The sequence below is a fragment of the Cryptomeria japonica genome, chromosome 7 (genome assembly GCF_030272615.1).
Source record: "Cryptomeria japonica chromosome 7, Sugi_1.0, whole genome shotgun sequence".
Classification (NCBI taxonomy): Eukaryota; Viridiplantae; Streptophyta; class Pinopsida; order Cupressales; family Cupressaceae; genus Cryptomeria; species Cryptomeria japonica.
The window spans coordinates 129,405,201-129,425,210 of NC_081411.1; the positions used below are offsets into that span (position 1 = coordinate 129,405,201).

Genomic DNA, 20,010 nt, shown 5'->3' on the forward strand with positions numbered 1-20,010 from the left:
GAGATCCATCTGGTGACCCTTGTTGTGCCTGTCCTTCCTCCTGCCTGTCGTTCTGTAGCATCGACTCCATGGATTCTTCCACTTGAAGTGTCCTCTTTTCTGGTCTAGAAGATGTGCCGGATGAACGATCTCGGTTGGCCTCTTGTTTCTTCTTGGAAGATTCTCTCTTTCCAGGTCTCTCTTTCCTCTTCGAACCTCTTGGATGGAGATTGCCCTCACTGGCACATCGAAGGTTACCTTCTCCTGAATTTCTAGGATTAGGATTGCCTTCACTCACACTAGCTCCACCTTCGGCTGGTTTCTCTTCCAAAGTGAAAGTCATAGCTATACCTTGTTCTCTCAACTTCTGATGCTGTACGTCAACCCATCTGCGAGTACAAGACAAGACTGGAGCCATCAAAGTATCTAGGTCCACGACCTCGGGCTCATTCCAATCTAACCTTACTGATTTGCTTTCTCGATCATAGGATGACTGGATATGTCTGCCACTGTCCTGTGCTTGGTCGGCCACTCTGTAAATCCTGCATTTCCTGATGAAATCCAAAGGCAATCTAGAATGCATTTTTCGTTTCACTTCAAGATCATCTAAGAGATTCATCATAAAATCTTCTATTTGGTACTCATGCTTAAATTTCCTACCGACTGTCTCCTCTAAATGTCCATGTGGATCAAAGCTTTCTCTCAAAGCAAAAGATGAAAAAGAATACAAGGCTAACTCCTTCTCTGCGTCATCCATGGCTAAAGCATTAGGACATACCTCAACTGAATTGCCCAAAATGATAGGTACTGGAACTCCATTCTGATGTCTGTGTCTGAATGCCTTCGCATATGCTGCCAACTGTCTTGTTACTTCAAGTAACACGATTCTGTCTGTCGGATATCTCGGCAACATGTATGGCGGTAAAGGACATCCATGCACTCTAATATAAGTGAACTTGGGAAATTGAATAAACCAAGCACCGTACCTCTTGATTAAATCCTGTGCGTCTTGAGATAATCTGTTGTGAATCCCACCTTGCAATGTCCTTGTGATGTTCATCGTGAAAGTATCATTAACCAACTTATAGTTGCTCCTTGGCGGATGATGCAAATAGGCATAGGAATCACAAGCTCTGACCTCGCCGGGTCCTCTTCCAATCACTCCTCTGTGAGGTAGTCCTGCGTACTCAACACCCCTGATCAAGGCATAGATGACATATGAACTCATGTGGAAGGACTTAGTAGCCTTGAGTCTCCTCAACTGTACGTCCAAGCAATGGCTAATCATCCTAGCCCAATGTATCGTACCCTTTCCCTGAACAATCACCTGGATGAAGTGGAACATCCACTTCTCAAAGTAGAAAGCCTGAGGGGCTCCTGTGACTCGGTTGAGCATTGTAATCAAATCTTTGTACTCCTCCTGGAAATCAATCCTGTGTGGCGTGTTCGGTACCTTGCTTAGACGGGGACGGCTCTTGAGTAACCAGTTCTTGTTAATGATGCTTAGGCAAGCATCTGGATCATCTTCGTACATTGACCTGGCTCCTTCTATGCTCTTGTATATCATGTCCCTGTGTTCTGGAAGATGGAAAGCTTCACTTATAGCTTCCTCTGAAAGGTACGCCAAAATGTTTCCCTCATTGGACACGATCGTTCTGGACTGTGGATCATAGTGACGAGCACACTCGATCATCAACTCATGGCACTAAACTGCTGGAGGAAAGTCGGCCGCCTTAATGATGCCACTCTCGATTATTCTCCGGGATGATGCCACTCTCGATTATTCTTCGGGCGACAGGTGATGGCTTGCCAATGTAAGGGACCTCTCAAAACTTCTTCGTGCTAAAGTTGCCTAAGTTAGTATCTCCAATGTTGCTCCACTTCGACACGATCTTAGTCTCCACTTCTTCGGTCTTCTGATCTTCTTTCATGAGAGCTGAACGACTGGTGGATGCTCCCGCCTTCGGGGTCGCCATACCTACACAACATTTCAAAATGAGAAACTAGATCTTGCAATAAATAACATAGATTAGAGAATATTTTTAGGAAACATCATGATAAGTCTTAGAGTTATCATTTCCTAAAAAACGATTGAGCTAGGAATTCAAAATTCAAAATTCAAAATTTAAGCCACGACGATCTAAAACTTAAAACAATAAAACCAAATCGCCATACCTCACGAGAGAGCTAACTCTAGAATGCAAAATGAATAAAATCGCCTAGGCCAAAATTGACGTTAGATCTCTCTTCAACGTGATCTCTTCTTCAAAATAGCAATTTCGCCATCTTTGGTATGTTCTTGATGTGATCTTCAAAGCAACGTTCCTCTTGTCAATTTCACCACCCTTCAAGTCTTTGACGTGATCTCCAAGTTCGCTCAAATGTAAACTTCAAGTTCGCACTCCTTTGAATAATAGTTCGCACCACTTTGCTTGAAATGAAAGCTCACACTTGAATGGTAAAACGATGATGTAAAAAATGATGATCTTCACCTCCCCCTTTATAAGCGCTTACCTCTAATTTGCTTGGGCCGACTTTTGTAAAAATATAGCAATTAAAAAAAACGATTTTAAATCAATAATAAAGGCCGACCTCCATATCTTAGCGCTCCATTTGATTTTTTATTAAATTAATAATTAATTATTAAATGCCTTTATTATTTAAATAAATAAATTTCGATTTTTAACAAGGCAAAATAATTAATTAATACCAAGCGCAATATTTAAATGCCATTCAATTGAATTTTCAAAACATATCGAATTTTAGCATTTAAAATGAATTAAAAAAAAAAAAACATTTGTTTAGCGCCAAAAATGGAAAAGTGAGAGGATTCAAACCTCATCGCCCTGGTCCCTGACTGAGGGACAGGAGCGATCCATCACTTTGTTGATTCTTGCAATTCTTTACGTCCAAGGTCTCCATCTCCACGTTGAATTTGCTATTTTTGTTGGGTCCTTCGAGCTAGATTGACTTGCATGTGTGAATGAGCGCCTTTGGATGTAATATCACCCTGGTCCCTTGGAGAGGGACAGGAGCGATCTTAATGTTTTCACTTGAAATTCTCCATTCTTGATATCAACTCCCCTTTATTACCTTTCAAACAACGCTTTGAACCCTTTGCAACTTTCTTCGAAGGAAAATAAGTGCTTTGGCAAATATCGCCCTGGTCCCTTGGAGAGGGACAGGAGCGATCCTAGTGTTTTCTCCTTGATCTTGCATCTTTGATCTCAAATTTCCATCACGAGGCGAATAATAACCTTGTTTCTTCATTCCGTACTTGTTCCACTTGAATTTTACAAGGCATTTAGACGTTTGGAAGGATCATCGCCCTTGTCCCTTGGAGAGGGACAGGAGCGATCTTGAAGCTCTAGCCAAAATGCGTTATCTTTTAACCTTGGTTCCTCGTTCATTGCCTCTTAAAGGACGTCCTTGATCTTGTGTGAACTTGTCTTGACATGCATTTGAAGGAAAACGAAGGATCCTATGCAAATCGCTCTGGTCCCTTGGAGAGGGACAGGAGCGATATAACCTCTTTGTTCAATTTGGTGATCGTTTAACGTTTGAAGCCTTTGAATATCATCTTCATAAGATGCCTTGGACCTTTTAACACCTTGTAAAACCTTGACTTAACGTAATTTTTTAGAGATTTGGCCAATATAATCAATATCGCTTTGGTCCCTTGTTGAGGGACAGGAGCGAACTTCAATGTTTTGAGCTTGTCCTTGTTTCGGCCAACTTGCAATTACTTTCAACGCGTAAAATAAAGTCCCTTGATCCTTCTTAGTCGCTTGATGCGTGATAAACTTTCAAAATTTATGCCTTTATGCAAATTTCGCTCTGGTCCCTTCCTGAGGGACAGGAGCGAACTGGGATATTTTAGTGCAAATCTTTCAATGTTGGCGACCTTTGATGCTTTGTGCTTGATTGGAACACTTCGAAACGTCCTTGCCACCTTGTTCTCCGTCTTAGAGTATCTTGAATTTGAAGAAGAGGCAATATTATCATTATATCGCCCTGGTCCCTTGGAGAGGGACAGGAGCGATATTGGTCGTGTAGGCTTCATTTCATTTTATCATCTTCGAAAGTTATCTTCAACGGATCCGTTGTACCTCCTTTTATTTATCCATGCCTTGGGATTGATTGTAACTTAGCAAGAAATTTGTCTAAAACAAAAATCGCTCTGGTCCCTGCCTGAGGGACAGGAGCGAACTTGGGCATTTAGGTCCCTTGTTGACGTTTCATAATCTTCAATTTATCTTCAACGGGTTCAACTCATCGTCCTTCCTTGCCTCAAACCTGAAACTTGCTTGATTTTTGCCAGAAACATGCCTTATGAAGAACTTCGCTCTGGTCCCTTGGAGAGGGACGGAAGCTATAATGGACTTCGCCCTGGTCCCTAACTGAGGGACAGGAGCGATTTTTGCATTTTGGGTCATTCTTCTTCACGACGGCACTTAAAGTTATATTCATTTGGTAGAACACATCTCCTTGGACCTCGTCAAATCATCAAGTCGTAAAAATCCTGCAAGGACAAAGCAATATTTGATTTGTAGCTCCGGTCCTTCACTGAGGGACAGGAGCGATTTTCTTCCCTGAGGCATTTTCGTGTTCGTGAAATTCTTCAATTTATATTCAATGGACAGATCACGCCTTCCTTCATCACTTTTAATTCAAAATTCATCTTGACTCTGCAGGGACAGTAAGATATTTGAAAACGAGCTCCGGTCCTTCACTGAGGGACAGGAGCGATTTTGCTCCTACAGGCCAAAATATCAAGATTTCACAAATTTAATCACTTCACAAGGCGAAAACAAATCATTTCAAATGCCTAGGATCAAAAATCAAAAAAGGTCAAAATTTGGTCAAAATTAGTCAATTGGACAAAAATTCACATTTCATTATCAACACTTAGACAAATTTAAGCTCTGCACTCAAAATTTCCAATTGAAAATAGACCATTTTGGCGAAATCATTTCATTCAAAATTTGCATCTTACGAAAGGAAGCCCAAAAAGCTCTCAAAACTGACCGGATTCTGGCCTGAAAAGTCGGCAATTAAAACCCTAAGGCTTGACCCTAAATCCAGACAATTGACTGACTAACAAAACCCTAAAAAACGAAGCGAAAGGCGAGCGAAAAACGAGCAAAAAGAGGGGGTCCCCATTTCAAATGGGGCGATGTGTGAAATGGTCACAACAAGATGAAAGTTGGGTAAAAACAATAGAAGAAGAACTAAATCAAATCCAAAAGAACAAGACTTGGGAGCTAGTACCTAGACCGATGGACAAGAATGTAATAGGAACTAAATGGGTACTCAGGAATAAGTTGAATGAGCAAGGACAAGTTACAAGGAACAAAGCAAGATTGGTATATAAAGGATATTCTCAGGTGGAAAGCATAGACTTTGAAGAGACTTTTGCTCTGGTAGCAAGAATGGAAGTTGTATGCATGTTTATTGCATTTCTGCTTACAAGAACTTTAGAGTTTATCAAACGGTTGTGAAATCAACATTTTTGAATGGAGATCTAGAAGAAGAAGTTTACATTGAGCAACCGGATGGATTCAAACTGACCGAGAGCCTAGTTTTTAATCTAGAAGGTACATTTTGTTTCATGTCAACTTGGTTCAAGCTTTGATGATCTATCTTGTATATAAGGAATGTGTATATGATTGAGTTGAGTGTGGTGGTGAGAAGAATAGTGAGAGTGGGAAGAGCGGTATAGAGTATGCGAAAGGAACTGTGCAAAATTTAATGAAGAACAAAGAAGAAGAGTTGTGTTTGAATGATATGCAAGTTGTGTTGAGACTATGATAGAGATATGAGATAGAGTGTTGGCAGTTGAGGTCTAAGTTGTGTGTGTTGATGTTGGTCACTTGATGCAGAGTTCAAGGACAGCTTCATGATCAGGACATCCCTCTTTTCAGATAATTTTTGTATCTTGTCCTGTTGCAATTCGCTTCAAGTTTTGCAAGTCCTCTTTTGTATCTTGCCCCAAGAGCAGTTAGCCTTGGTTTGCAAGTCTGGAGAAGCGAGCTCTTTTCTTTGTAATATGATATACATAGTGGATATATTTTGTAGGCAGGTGCTCATCGTGGTTTTTCCATGTTTGGGTTTTCTGCGTAGAAAATCTCGGTGTTCATGTGTTGGATGTATTGCTGATTAATTGTATATATGCTACATTAATTTATGTTTAGAATGATTCACCCCCTCCCTCTCAGTACTTCCTTGGGTTCAACAATTCTCACCCTATGAAGAATTAAGCGATCTTGACCCTCATGGCAATGGCACATCCAAGAGTAGCCAATTCTTATTCAAAACCCACACATATACTTCCTGTTGTGACGTTTTCACACATCGCCCCATTGCAAATGGGGACCCCCCACTTTTTTCTTTCTAGGTTAGTTGTACTGGCGTCTATAGCTATTAACCTTTCACTCGAAGGAAGTAGGTTGGATGAGCAAAAATTGGCTTAGTGTTGGGTCATTTCCTTTGAACCCCAAGATCCGCAATCTGCTTTGAGACATATCCTTTGGGGTCTCAAATCAACAAACTCCTTTGTTGCGTCAAAACCATGACCAGCCTAGAGTGTATTTCCATTGGTTTCTTAATACCCGATCTAGATGGATAATCATTGAGTTGCTGATTGTGGGTGGTTGATTGACATTTTTACAGCATGTTAGACTTAAGCCAACAAGCTGGATAGGTTTGGAATCATTTCCTTTGGGGGGTCAAAACCCCAATCTTCCTACCCCTTCCACCTCACCTACATCCTCTATCACTTCATCCCCCCACTTCCTAACTTCCCTTTCTACCCTTCCACGCTCTACCCACCTACCTTCCCATCCCCCATCTCCTACCATTTCCTTCGCCTACCTTCATCTTTCTTCCTTTACCATATCCTAACCCACTTCCTCTACCCCTTATACCTCCCTCTCCACTTCACCTCCCAACATTTTTCTAACCTTCCTCTTCATTACCTCCCACATCCTTCATCTGCCTTAACCCCACGGCATGTGCTTCCCTTCCCTACATCCTCCATCCTCCATCTTCCATCTCTTATACCTCCCAACTTCCCTTCCTTACATCCTTTTCTCCCCTTCCTCACATGGCACCTTTCCTTACCACATCAGCACCTTTCTTCACTTCCCTCCCCCACTTCCTTTGCCTTGTGAAATCCACGACCTTCCCTTGGACCATTTCCTTTGACCTATCCAATCCCCTATCAACCACTTCCTATGCCTCCAAAAAAGCCCAATCACTTTTGCGATCCTAAATATCCACAATAAAAGCAAAGAACATGAGTGATAGTGCCAGCAAGCAAGGATAGAGGGGCCCACTCATAAGAGGAGATATTACATTTAAAAAATGAGATCGTTGAAACACATGCTGGGACCCCCAAAATAGCAAGGAGTGAAAAGGTTCAAACATCCTTTGCTCATTGAAAACCACAAACTACTTTTGTCTCAATTCCTTTGGTCTGTCCAAACCCCGACCTACCCCAGGAGTACTTCCTTTGCCTATTTAGATCCCCGATCCATCACTTCCTTTGCCTATTTAGATCCCCGATCCATCACTTCCTTTGCACCTGCATATCCACGATCTAGCAGTTGCTCACTTCCTTTGACCCCTAAAATCTCCAACCAGCCTATGATACATTTCCTTTGCCCTATTAGAAGCTCGATCTGCTCCTAAGCACTGTCAATGACCCCTAAAAAGCCCGATCCTGCATAAGTTTAGATAGGAATCAGACCTGAGAATGATTAAATCTGACATAAAAGTAGAGTCTCAGACTGAAAGTATGACAAAATCAGACCTTGGAGATAATAATCAGAAATTAAACAAAGGAATTCCTCTCAGATTTTAAGATTGATATTGTTCTTGATCAAGGTTTGTGTGTTTTTTCAGGTTATGAATGCAAGGAAGAAGGAACTCCATCACTTGGGGGAGATGAAGACTCACGCATCAACATCAACATGTTCAAATCAAAGACAAGTGGGGCAGGAGGTCAGCATCAATATCAGCAACATGAGAGACAAAGCAAATACAACATGAGAATAATGAAAGTTCAACACTTTTGGAGCTCGACTTAGAGAGGAGATCGCTTCAACATGGCAGGAAGTATGATCAATGCATTCATGGCATTGAGGAAAGACACTACAAAGCAAGTGCAGGGTGTAGCATCAAAGGAAGTCAACACATATGCTTCACCCTTTCAACTTTACACTTCAGGCTAAGGAGCATATGCAATCTGAGGATGCAACCTTGCTTCATGAAGAGAGAGATTTCACCACACAAAAGAGATCAAGGACAAGCTCAAGACATCATAAGGAAGAAATTTTTACAAGTATCTTGAATTTCCTCTGGAAATCCAAGAAGTTATTGCCAGTATGGCAAGGACCTAATCCGTGACGAAAGCTTCAAGATGAAGGTGATCAAGTTAGGCAGGGATATCTCCCACCATCATCATCACTACAGGCACTTAGAAATGTTGACTATCAAGAGATGTGCCTCATTCATTTACAACTTGTGATGAGTTACAATGAGCTAGCTGAGGTGGCGCCCCAATCACCGCTTAGCCAATCATATTATTCCAAGTCAATGTGTCCAGGTTCCATGCACTTGACTAATTCATCAAGGCGGGTAATTATCATGAGGGCACAAACTCCAATGTACCTACCCTCACCACCATTGGTCAAATAATTCAAGGATGGGCATGTGTCCTATATTTTGTAATTTTGTCATTGGTAAAGCATTAAAAGCTTTGCAATAGGTGTAATAAACCCTAGTTAGGGTTTTCATCTTTCGATCTTGGCCATTGATTATGAATCAATATGAGCCACTCATTGTAACAAGAGCACTATATTAGGCTCCACTCTTTCATTTGTAAAGGTTAATAGTTAATAGATCAATAAGCAAGTTAATAGTTCAACAATAATAGATAGCAAGTAGCTAGAGTAGAGTAGGAGGAGAATGCAGAAATTGTTGCCAAACTTGTAAATAAACTTCCTTTCCATTGAAGTTATGGTGGAATGTGTTGTTTCTTCTACAACAGCATGGTTTCTTGTTGGATCCTCACGTTAGATAGTGATAATTAGATGAATGGAAGAACTTTGTGCATGATTGATCGTGGAATTCATATATCCATACTACTAGCATTTTGCTGATTGTAAAGTGTCATGTGTAGTCAACTTGAATCCTTAAATGGGCTTAACTTCAACTGCTATTCACACTTTAATATGCATTGCCTTGATGGTATCCTCGTTAATAGTAATTTGAACATCATATGCTTACCTTAGAAGATCACAATAGCTTTGTGGAGATGTTGCTCCCATGTCAAAGCTTAGCTTAGTTGGAGTTTCACCAAAGATTGTCCATCTCTCTTACATTCTAGGAATAGACTAGATTCTCTAAACCCTTCCTCTTTTTATTTTTTTATTTTTTTAATCCAAGTCAGTTAAAGAGAAAGCATTGCCAAATTGCAATATTGGATGGTTAAGTTCCAGCAGCATTCAAGCAATTCAAGCACATTCAAAGTTCAATATAAGTCCACCTTGTGATTCCAGCAATATCACATCAAACAATTGAGTCTATCCAAGAGCACGTCGAGACCTGACATTCAAGAACCTTGGAGTCGTCCCATTTGATCACATAGCTTAGCATTTGGGGTGTCTTTGTTCAAGAGAGGATAGAATAATTAGTATTTTGTTCTATGTTGCATAGTACATAAAAACATCATCAACACTTCCCAAACATCAGCACTAGCCAAGCAATCTTGAGTGTAGTTTGTACCCTGAGTTTGACACACTTTGTGTGCCCCTTTTCCCACACCCATAGCCCAAACCACCTACTTCTTCCTTGGGTGATCTTCATGCCCTTTTCCAAGTTTCACATGAAAGCTTTGCATAAACTTTCAAGGAGTTGTTTAGTCCTTAATGTGAGGTTGGTAAACTCACAGATAAAACAAGGATTTCCCACATGTACCAACTAGTCATGTAACAGAACGTTCATCCGTACTATCACCATCGCTCACCCGGCGCTTCCCTCGGGATGTCTTATTTTCACTCTCAATATCCATCGCGCGGTTGTATGCTTCGTCATACGAGGGCGGAGGGACCACCTTCATCTTTCGTCTGAGAGACGGTACCAATCCTTCAAGAAACCATCTCTTCTTCAGGCCATCAGCCCGCTGGTTCTCCATTTTGTTGAGCAGTTCCCTCAGCCTTCTATTATATGCCTGCACACTTTCACTTTTTCCCTGCTTGGTATTGTAAATCTCCGCCACAATTTCATTGTCATCCCGTAGGAGTTTGAACTCCTCTTGGAAAGCCTTCTTCAGATTGTTCCAAGACGTTTTATATTGGGCATCCAGGTTTGTATACCAATCAATTGCTATTCCTCGCAGAGTGGTTGGAAATGCCTTCAACCAGTAATCCTGGTCATCATGGCCCTTTACCTCCCAAATGGTCACGCATGTCTTACAATGTCGTACGAGATCCTCCGACCCGTCGCCCATGAATTTTGGAAGCTTTTGTTTCTTCGAGGTGTGTGCCATTGTTTTTATCTGGAGGGTTTTATGTAGCGCTTGGAAGTTCCTATATGCCCAAAAGGCATTATGTGTCTGGAAGGTAACGTATGCTCTCTATAGTCCCTCCTTCTCGGGGTTTCTGGATCTGACCCTCCTATTTTGGTTTCCTCTGACAAGGACAAATTCCTGATGTCGGATAATGTTGCTTCAAAAATATTGGCGACCTCTTCGTGCAGATCCCGTACCGCCTCCTCTCCTTGTTCAGAATACTCTGACGGGTTGCTCTGCGACTCGGCTCCAGAGTCTTCTTCACTCGACGTCGAGTGTGGGGCCTGGTCAGCGAGATCTTCCTCCGCTACGTCTGGAAGTGGCAGGTTCCTGGCGACCTCCGCCAACAACTTCCACATACACGGCCTTTGTCTCTCCCGACTACGACTTCGACTCGCACTCCAACTTCTACTATGTTTCTTAGGGATCTTCAAGTCAGCAACCTCCCTTACCCGATGTCTCCGCTCGACCTATTCTTTTATATGAAGAGATCTTCGTGCAGTTCCCTCATCTACCCCTTCGATGGCAGTGGTACATTTGTCTTTGTTTGGTCGTAGGGGCATTAAGTGCCAAAGGTACGGCGTTGGCTTGTCTCCCTCTCCTCTTTCCTACGGTTCCGCTCTTCGTACCTTTGGAGTACTTGTTGCCGACGGAGTTCCCGTGCAGTTTCCTCCCTTAGGTCTTGAAGTGCAATCAGATTTCTGGCGAGTAACCATGGAATACTTCCGAGCAGGTGAAAGACGGGAGTGTTGACGGTGAGTTCACCACGTATCGTGCCTTCAGAGATGGCTCTCTCCTGAGCCTCCCTCTGCACGTATTGCGTGACCAACACGTCCCACAACTCTACCAAGCCTGTCGTCAATTGATCCTCTCGTACCTCTTCCGCGGTACTTTCTTCGTGTGCGTCGTTGTCCACGACAATTAATTGTTGGTTGAATGGTCAGCCCATTAATTCCTTCCGCCTGCCGCCATGGTTATCTCCAGGTTCGTTCAGGCAACGGCGCCAAAATGTTTAGTCCTTAATGTGAGGTTGGTAAACTCACAGATAAAACAAGGATTTCCCACACGTACCAACTAGTCATGTAACAGAACGTTCATATATCAAAGCATAAGTAACAATAACAAACAGCTATCCCAGAAGAATGATATCTTTATTGAATTCCCAAGAATATGCCAGTACAATACCATCCTTGTCGAGGTTCCATCCGAATCATATATAGACTCGACAGTTGGCCAAGTTACCAACCGTCACTAACTACCAACTACCCCACGGGAACCTCTCGGCGACTCAAACATAAACATAAACACCCATCCCAACTACAAACTAACATGTGGTATTGACCCCTAACAGAGTTATTTCAAAACCATCACACCCTTTCACAAGAGTTTCATTTAAATAAATATTTAATAAATAATTATTCCTCCCCTTTTAAAAAATTTATATAAACATTATTTGTTAATGCCCATTTTAACCAAAGGATCATAGCATCCTTTATTTTTTCTATCTCCCTTTTGATTCTAAAGTGTTAGTTCATAACATTCTCTTCTCTTGGGGTAGTCATAAAAGTCACATAACATGGCATTCAAATGTACACAATTTGATTGGTATATTGAAAAAACCACAAGCCATTGTGACTGTAAACTAAGTGGGATACTCCCAAACAACTCCCAACAATCGATACAGAAAAATTTGCTTCTCACAAACACCTCTAATGATAGTTTTTAGTGAGTTTTAATAGCAAAGATGTAAACAATCGTGTGTTGTGGAGCATAAACACATTACACAAGCACATAAATGGATAACAACCACAAGAGATTGCACAACAATAACTATACACAAGGGTTTGACTAGAATATGTGTCGGCGCCTGTTATATCACAAGTATGTAAGCTTGTTTGTTGTCATTCAGATATATTTCATGTAGCACTTTGGATATATTGCTCACATAATGAATTGTATGTCTTTGTTTGAGCAAAAATTAACTATATCAATTATAGATTATAAATCATATATCTATATGTCTATATATATTATATTTGTCTTCAAATGTTTAGTGTCGTGGTAGAAACACTACGTTGGTGAGGCAGCCACCAAGGTTCAAACCCTATTGGGCCATTGAGCTTGCAAGCCTTCGAGCTTGCAAGCCTTCTACTTTCACTAGGTCGTTGAGCTCGCAGGTTTGAACAAGTGAAGTGTGGGGAATGATGACCCTCGAAAATGGCCTCGTGGGAAGATATCCTCTGTAAGTGGTCTCTTTGGGATCAGACCAAGCTAAAAACCTGAGTTTCCTCCCACAAAAAAAATATATATTATTATATTATTTGAAAATTTGAATACATAAATTATAAATTTTACATTATATTTAATTTATAGTTTATTATATAATAGTTTAAACTTTAAAACTACTTTATAGCATTAATTAAAAACTATAGGGATTTGTTCCTTCCCAGTCAAAGTGCCATCCATAATAGTGCATAATGGTATTAATTTAAAGCTAGTGTACAATATTAATTATATACTTGTTTGCATCAAAACCCATGGGGCGAGGTGTGCAGAGAACTTGAGTCATATCGAACCTGTGACTTAGAGCAGATTTGCCAGCTGCTTTGACACTATCTCATATGCCCCCCGCGATTTAGATTGATCGAGGCCCTTCCAAATTCAGATGATGACCGCCATTGCTCCTCCCACTCCTTTATTTAGGGATTTTCAAAGGTCGGAAAGAAAACTAAGGGACAAAATCGAGGCCCTTCCAAATTCAGATGATGACCGCCATTGCTCCTCCCACTCCTTTATTTAGGGATTTTCAAAGGTCAGAAAGAAAACTAAGGGACAAAATCGAGGCCCTTCCAAATTCAAATGATGACCGCCATTGCTCCTCCCACTCCTTTATTTAGGGATTTTCAAAGGTCAGAAAGAAAACTAAGGGACAAAATAACAAACAGTTTCAACATTGATTCCACATTGACTCTAATTCCCTCTCGGATTGGCCCTATTTCTGAGCAATTCAGGAATTTCACAAGTTTTTCTAGGGTTAACAAACAATTTCAACATTGATTCCACATTGACTCTAATTCCCTCTCGGATTGGCCCTATATCTGAGTAATTCAGGAATTTCACAAGTTTTTCTAGGGTTTTACGAGTTTTTACAATGTTTTTTTTCACTTTTTTTGCCATTTTTGCGGGTTTTAATGTGATTTAGATGGAAAAAATCGTTAAATATCAGGTCAATGATTTTTTAGGGGAATAAATCCGCTAGCTCCAGGATTCAAGATCAATTAATTATAATCATGATTTTTTTGCAGACTATTGCTTCTTTGGTTGTAAGTGCCTCGATAGACATGTATATAAAATGGGGAAGCATACAAAAGGCACGTGAATTGTTTTGATTGCAGGTTATGTATAAAATAGACTTGTTAGAAAGGCATTAGAAACTTTTGAACAAACACAATTGATAGGTGTTATAATCATTCAGCTTCCTTCCAAAACATGAAGCGGGAATGGACAAAGTGTTGGAAATTCTGAAAAAGGCATCGATAGAAGAACAGAAGGAAAACACACCACAGGGGGTAGGTTAAAAAGCCAATTGAATTGCAGCATCGATGATTTGGGGCTGTTGTTAATGAAAACAGATTGCAGATTATTAAGTGTGATGTATATTAGTAAAAAGAAAGAAAGAATATGGTTGGTGTCGGCCCAATAGAGAACAGAGAATTGGGGTTCTCGACCAAAAGAGTCTCTGCATTTGTTTAAGTGCTTTGAGTTTTGAAGTTGAAGGCTAGAGGTAACACCTCTGCATCAAGTTCCCTAACCCAATCTCATTGGCCTACAAGACCCTAATGAATAGGCAAACAGTCACCAACTATTAGTGCTCAGGAAGAGGTCATTGCACTAACAAAGCAAGACGGTTTCTGAGTCAATTTGAGATGAATTGGACAACAAAGATACAAGGAAAAAAGCCTAGTATGATACATACATCAAGAATAAGCTTCAAAAAGGAGACCAAGTGTTCCTTTACAATTCTAGGGATTTTAAACATATGGGGAAGTTTCATATTAGACATTTGGGGCCCTAAACAGTCAATGACATCATACCAAAAAGCACATATCAGTTGCACAAATAAGATTCAGAGCTACTCCCAAGACACTTCAATGAGAGTAGTTTCAAGCTAAAGGAACTAGTTCATGACAACCAATAATGATGGCCTATGAAATATATGTATAATAGCCTAACATGGACATGAAGAAGTCCATCCAAAGTTTAGGTTCTCCACCATTCTTGAAGGATAACAATGCCCTTGCCTTCTCCATGGGCCTAGACTTGAATATTAGAGGGACAATGTATACATATACACTATTTGGCAATGCGTTAAAAGGCAATGCCTCTCCAAATGGGTAGATAGATGATACAATAGTAGTCAACTTGGACCGATTGTTCACAAAGGCATTTTCAAGAGGAGCATTTGTAATATTAAGTGAAGTGGTTGAGCATGTATCACTTTCACGGCTCAGCATATGGGCATAATGAATTACCATCATTTGCCCTTGGCATCCTATCCCCTAGTGCATCTTCCACTTCAAAAATATAAAATATGTAATATAGCCTAATTATGACCAAAAAATAGGATTTAATTCTTTTTATTGGTAAATCTAGGAATCAACTAGCCCCAATCGGTGAGGCCACATACAAAGAGCCTCATCCTCGTACATTGAAAAACTTCATTCACCAAGGACCAACATAACAATGTCCACCATGAGCCTTAGACTTGGCACCTATCAGTTATCACTAAAGAGTCAATAGACATACCATAACACCATGTGCCCATGCACCACATGTGATTTGCCACCAATGCATACATATCCTAGTATATTTAATGACTTCAAGTACATGCTTTGACAGAAAAAAACATGGTGAATATTTTTAGAGAAAAAAAAGGCTAATAGAGATATCTAATTTTCAAATAGTTTGCCAAAATCTAGCTAATTGAATACAAATAGCCCATAAAAAATACCCTGCTGGAATCCTCTACTGACACAGAATTCAACCTAATATCATAACATCCAAACCAACAATTTATCAAAGCATATTATCTAAAGACCAAATTACATAACAAAACACTTAAAAACCCGCAAGGACCTAGCACACTTGGAAACAAATTTTGAATTTCCACCTATCCACTAGGCACCCTAAGCTTATGAGGCATATGCGTATGACATACCATGAATTATAACTTTCATCAATCAATTACACACCATAGCAAGTTACAAAGCTAATTTCAAAACCTACTTCTGAAACAATGTTTAAATTATTAATTAGACATATAGTACTTGCAAGTTATTGTACAAATAGTGTTTCCCTAATGATGAGCGAGGTAGCTCACTCAAAACTTCAAACAATGACCGTAATGCAGCATATCCAAAAAGATCTTGTGGAAAACCACAAAACACCAATTATATATTTATTAATCATACTCTGTACCCTTTTGTTTTTCAATTACTCGTGACCATGCTTAAAAGCAAACCAGACCTTATCAATGCCCCAACTACTCAGAACAAATTTCAATAATTCGTCAGGAACAATCTACTGCTGTAATCCACCGTAACAGAGCATATATTTCACGGCATCTTAAGCTAAACACTTGAGGCTTTCGCTGTGCATGTCATTCACATAAAATTCTTCCCAATGAAACCGCCTATGATAAATAAAAGCAATTACATAGCCTTATCCGGGAGAGATTTCACGTCTTTATATCAATCTCAAATTAAATACCTAAAGTTTCTCCATTACATGTCTTATGTAAAACTCTTCAGTATAAAACTTTCTGTGGTACAGAAAGGAACAAGCACGGTTTATTCAAAAGTGGAAAACTTTAAGTGTTTTGTAACCTGCCCTGATTTCAAAACTCAACGCCCCCTTCTGAATTCATCATTGCATAACTAATGGTTTGTGACCTAATCCAATATTTAAAACAAGTTTTTACCAAAAGCATTTCTTAAGATATCAGATGGATAGATAACCCTAAATAAACTAATTGTGAGACGCAGACATATAAAACCCCGTTAAAAAGACTTATTAAAAATGATAATAACGCTCAAAAAGCAGGCACCTTATTTTCAGACTTGGCCTTGAGCTTTCTGAAGACAGCATCCCGATCAGAATATTCCTCTGCGGCAGCCATGGAATCGGCCGCTAAAACTCAAAATCCAAAACCCCTGGTAGGGTTTCAACAACTCTTAAAATTTTATAAGGCTCTAAGGGCAAAACTTTAAAAAAATTAAACTGAAAGGCAAAATATATGAATTTCAGAATCAAATGAAATTAGAATTTTGGAATAGGCTCTGTATGTTGGAAACTATTTGGCTGTACGTTGTGATGATGGAGGTCACAGGGCTGAAACTCAACGACTCTTTAAAATATCGATCGTTCGGGCCACAGACCGCGCGAGTTGGAGTTAGCTCCGTCTTATTACCGTCGTTACAGCCTTCGATAGTGGTGACGTAGAAATAATCATTTCTTTCTTTATGAGCATCAAAATTAAAAAGGGAATGGATTTAAAAAAATTTAAAAACAAAATCTCATAACACACCAAGACTTCATTCTAATGTTCGATTCTAAGATGAGAGATTTGAACAACTTATGGGACCATAAGGAATCATGATCTATGGGACCATAAGGAATCATGAATATCCCAATTTTTGGCTCACATTTTCCCAATTTTATATTCTTGTGGACCATGATTTAGGATAACAAGAACATTGTCCATTCAAGGAGATAACAAATCCATCCAAGAAGTGTGGGGAGAATCTAAAGATAAATTTGTAGGTTAATTTGTAAGTTGGTTCAAATAAAATATTAGATTTTGTTAAATTGAGATAAATAAATGAAAATTTAAGAAGAATAGAATTTTTTTGGAGTTTTAGTGTAATTTCAGTTTTATCTAATTAATTTAAAATTAGTATTTAGGTGTTAAGAAAAAGTTTAGGAGATTATGGTTCTAATGTTCTAATGTTTCTTGAATTGAGAGAATTTTTATCAAAATCAACACATATAATAATACGTAGGTCATTTCCAAGGCTCAAGAGAACTATGGAACTGCTTCTAAGCCTAAAATTAGGAGAATTAAAACAACGAAATGAATATTTTTCAGAAGAATAAGGAATTTTTTGGATTTTGGTGTAATGTTAACTCTAATCAATTGATCAAAATTTGATGTCTAGTATTGAAAAGGAGATAAGGAGAATATGGTTAGATGTTATAAGGTTTTCTAGTCTGGGAGGATTCATCAAAACCAATGCATGTAATGATAATGAAGCCCATGGCTTGTGAAAATTATGGGGCTACTTCTCGATTATATAGTACACTTGAACACCTACAAGATACTCTACGAAACAAAAAGATCAATTTCTACTCTTTAGCAAATGTTGCATATGCTTTTAAAGCTATGCAATGCACTTTACAAGGACAAACATTTTTGTGGCAAAATGAGTCAACTAAATCTTAGTGCTAGTAAGGTCCAACAAACGTCTTAGAAACATTATAACTTTCTATTTGTTACCAAACTCACTACGCCATCCAAAATGTGATTATATAGTCTTCAAACAAAAGACTCAACATAGCAACCAAGTTGGCATGTACACAATTCATAATATGTCAAGTCATTTTTCATGTTATAAAGGGTGTGCCAATAGTCAATTGCACTTCAATCTAGTAAATAATTCCACTTCTTTAGCAAGTGATTCAACCTCTTAGTAACTCTTGATCTCCATGACATAAATCATTGTAAACCATGTACATAAATGTGTGACATAGTTTAGGTAAGGAATAGATCATGTTAAATAGGAGATGAACGACCATTCACATTTTTCAAGGAAATGTCATATAAAGAATAGATAGTAGAGAAATACATTTTATATTTAGTTCTCTATACTTCTAACTCTAAATTATTCTGTACAATTTGATTACTTTCACATAATCTTTAACTCAATCAAATTTGTGTTTGTCTATTTACTTGCGATGATTAAAACTTTAAGCCCCTAATCAATGACCTATCAAACAATATTAAGTTCTACATCTTAAATGTCCTTTTATATGTGGTCAAAGTACATGAGCCTCGACATGGAATATTAAGATTTGTCTAACTACTTCCCAACTAATATGAAGATAACCAAACTAATATTTAAGAGGAGTTACACACGATGATCAAGAATGAGATTTAAATGTACTTGAAAGGATGGTTGCATTAGCCTCGTCATCAATCAAACCCTTTAGTAGTCAAACCCTTTGAATGTAGATAAATGTGAATGTGATAGTAATTGAGGGTAAGATTGATCTAGATTTTATAAATAATTGGATTGATCAAATCAATATTTTCTATAAATTATTTCTTAGTGAGGAAAAGTTAAAGATTTTATTTCAAAAATAATTCCTTGCTTGTTAATAAGTGGTGGAATTTAATGCACTCTAACATGGAGAATGGTTAAATGGAAAATTTGAACTAACTTATAAGCAATTCTTGTAAGCCTTCAATAATAAGTTTTATCTTAAATATGTTTCTACTATAATGGATCGTCTTTCCATAGTTGAAACAAGTGGCATCGTTTCTCCTTCTGCTATTCTAACCTCTTCCTTTACCTCTTATATTATTGGACTGACTATCATCATATTAATAGCCTTGTCGAGTATTTTGCATTGCATAAGTGTTTTGATTATTTCTCCAGGGTGAAATCCAGTATCTAGCATCACTTCTTTCATCATTGCCAAAATGGTGACTTTCACAACATTGGTTGCCCCCATTTCAAATAGGAGGTTTGTTTTTTATAAAATATTTAGTTAAATACGAGCCTCGTTCTCGACAGATGACACAATACATTGAGCTTATTTTACTATTATCACTTCTACCAATGTTTATTTGCTCTATTTTTTGGGCATTCATTTCATATGTGCCCTTCTTCGTTGCAGTATGTGCGCCATATCCTCTTTGATTGCTTAGGTTTAGTGGACCAAATATCCTATTGTATCACCAAAATTTATATGTTCTCTTGTAGATCCTCCAATATCTTAGTGCAGATACCTAAAAATGTCTCATTAATTCTACACTAATTATTCATCTATTTAATTAAGTAATTATTTAATTATTTAATTAAATTAATCATTTCTTCGAATCATCACCCTTCAACATTTCTAATTATTCTACTTCTATTATCAAATCATTTTATTCAATTAACCCTATCTCAAATATTAATTAAATATTACTTAATTAATTATGACTTTGTCATTAGTTAAATAATTTTTATTATTTAATTAATTCAATTCCTATGTTTAAATAATTTCATTTAAATTGTTTAAATTAATTAACTTATTCCTCGAAATTCCCCAAATTATAATTTCACCTAATTCCAACTAATTTCATTTCATTTTCTCCCAAATTCGAATTTCATCTAATTTCATATTTTCAAATT

At 38.5% G+C, this 20,010-nt stretch overlaps 1 protein-coding gene across 4 annotated transcripts in view; it reads right to left on the minus strand.

Annotated features, from left to right (window-relative positions):
* The window catches only part of LOC131072363 (probable ADP-ribosylation factor GTPase-activating protein AGD9), a 141,722-nt gene extending 124,649 nt beyond the window's left edge, over positions 1-17,073 (minus strand). For 2 of the 4 annotated variants that reach the window (XM_058008506.2, XM_058008505.2), the window contains exon 1: positions 16,659-17,067. In XM_058008506.2, the coding sequence (XP_057864489.2) occupies positions 16,659-16,730 (72 nt within the window). In that variant the 5' untranslated portion in view covers positions 16,731-17,067. Of the gene's footprint in view, positions 1-16,658 lie in introns of all 4 variants that reach the window. The other 2 variants (XM_058008504.2, XM_058008503.2) reach the window with 2 other exon arrangements.
* Positions 17,074-20,010: the final 2,937 nt, after the last annotated feature.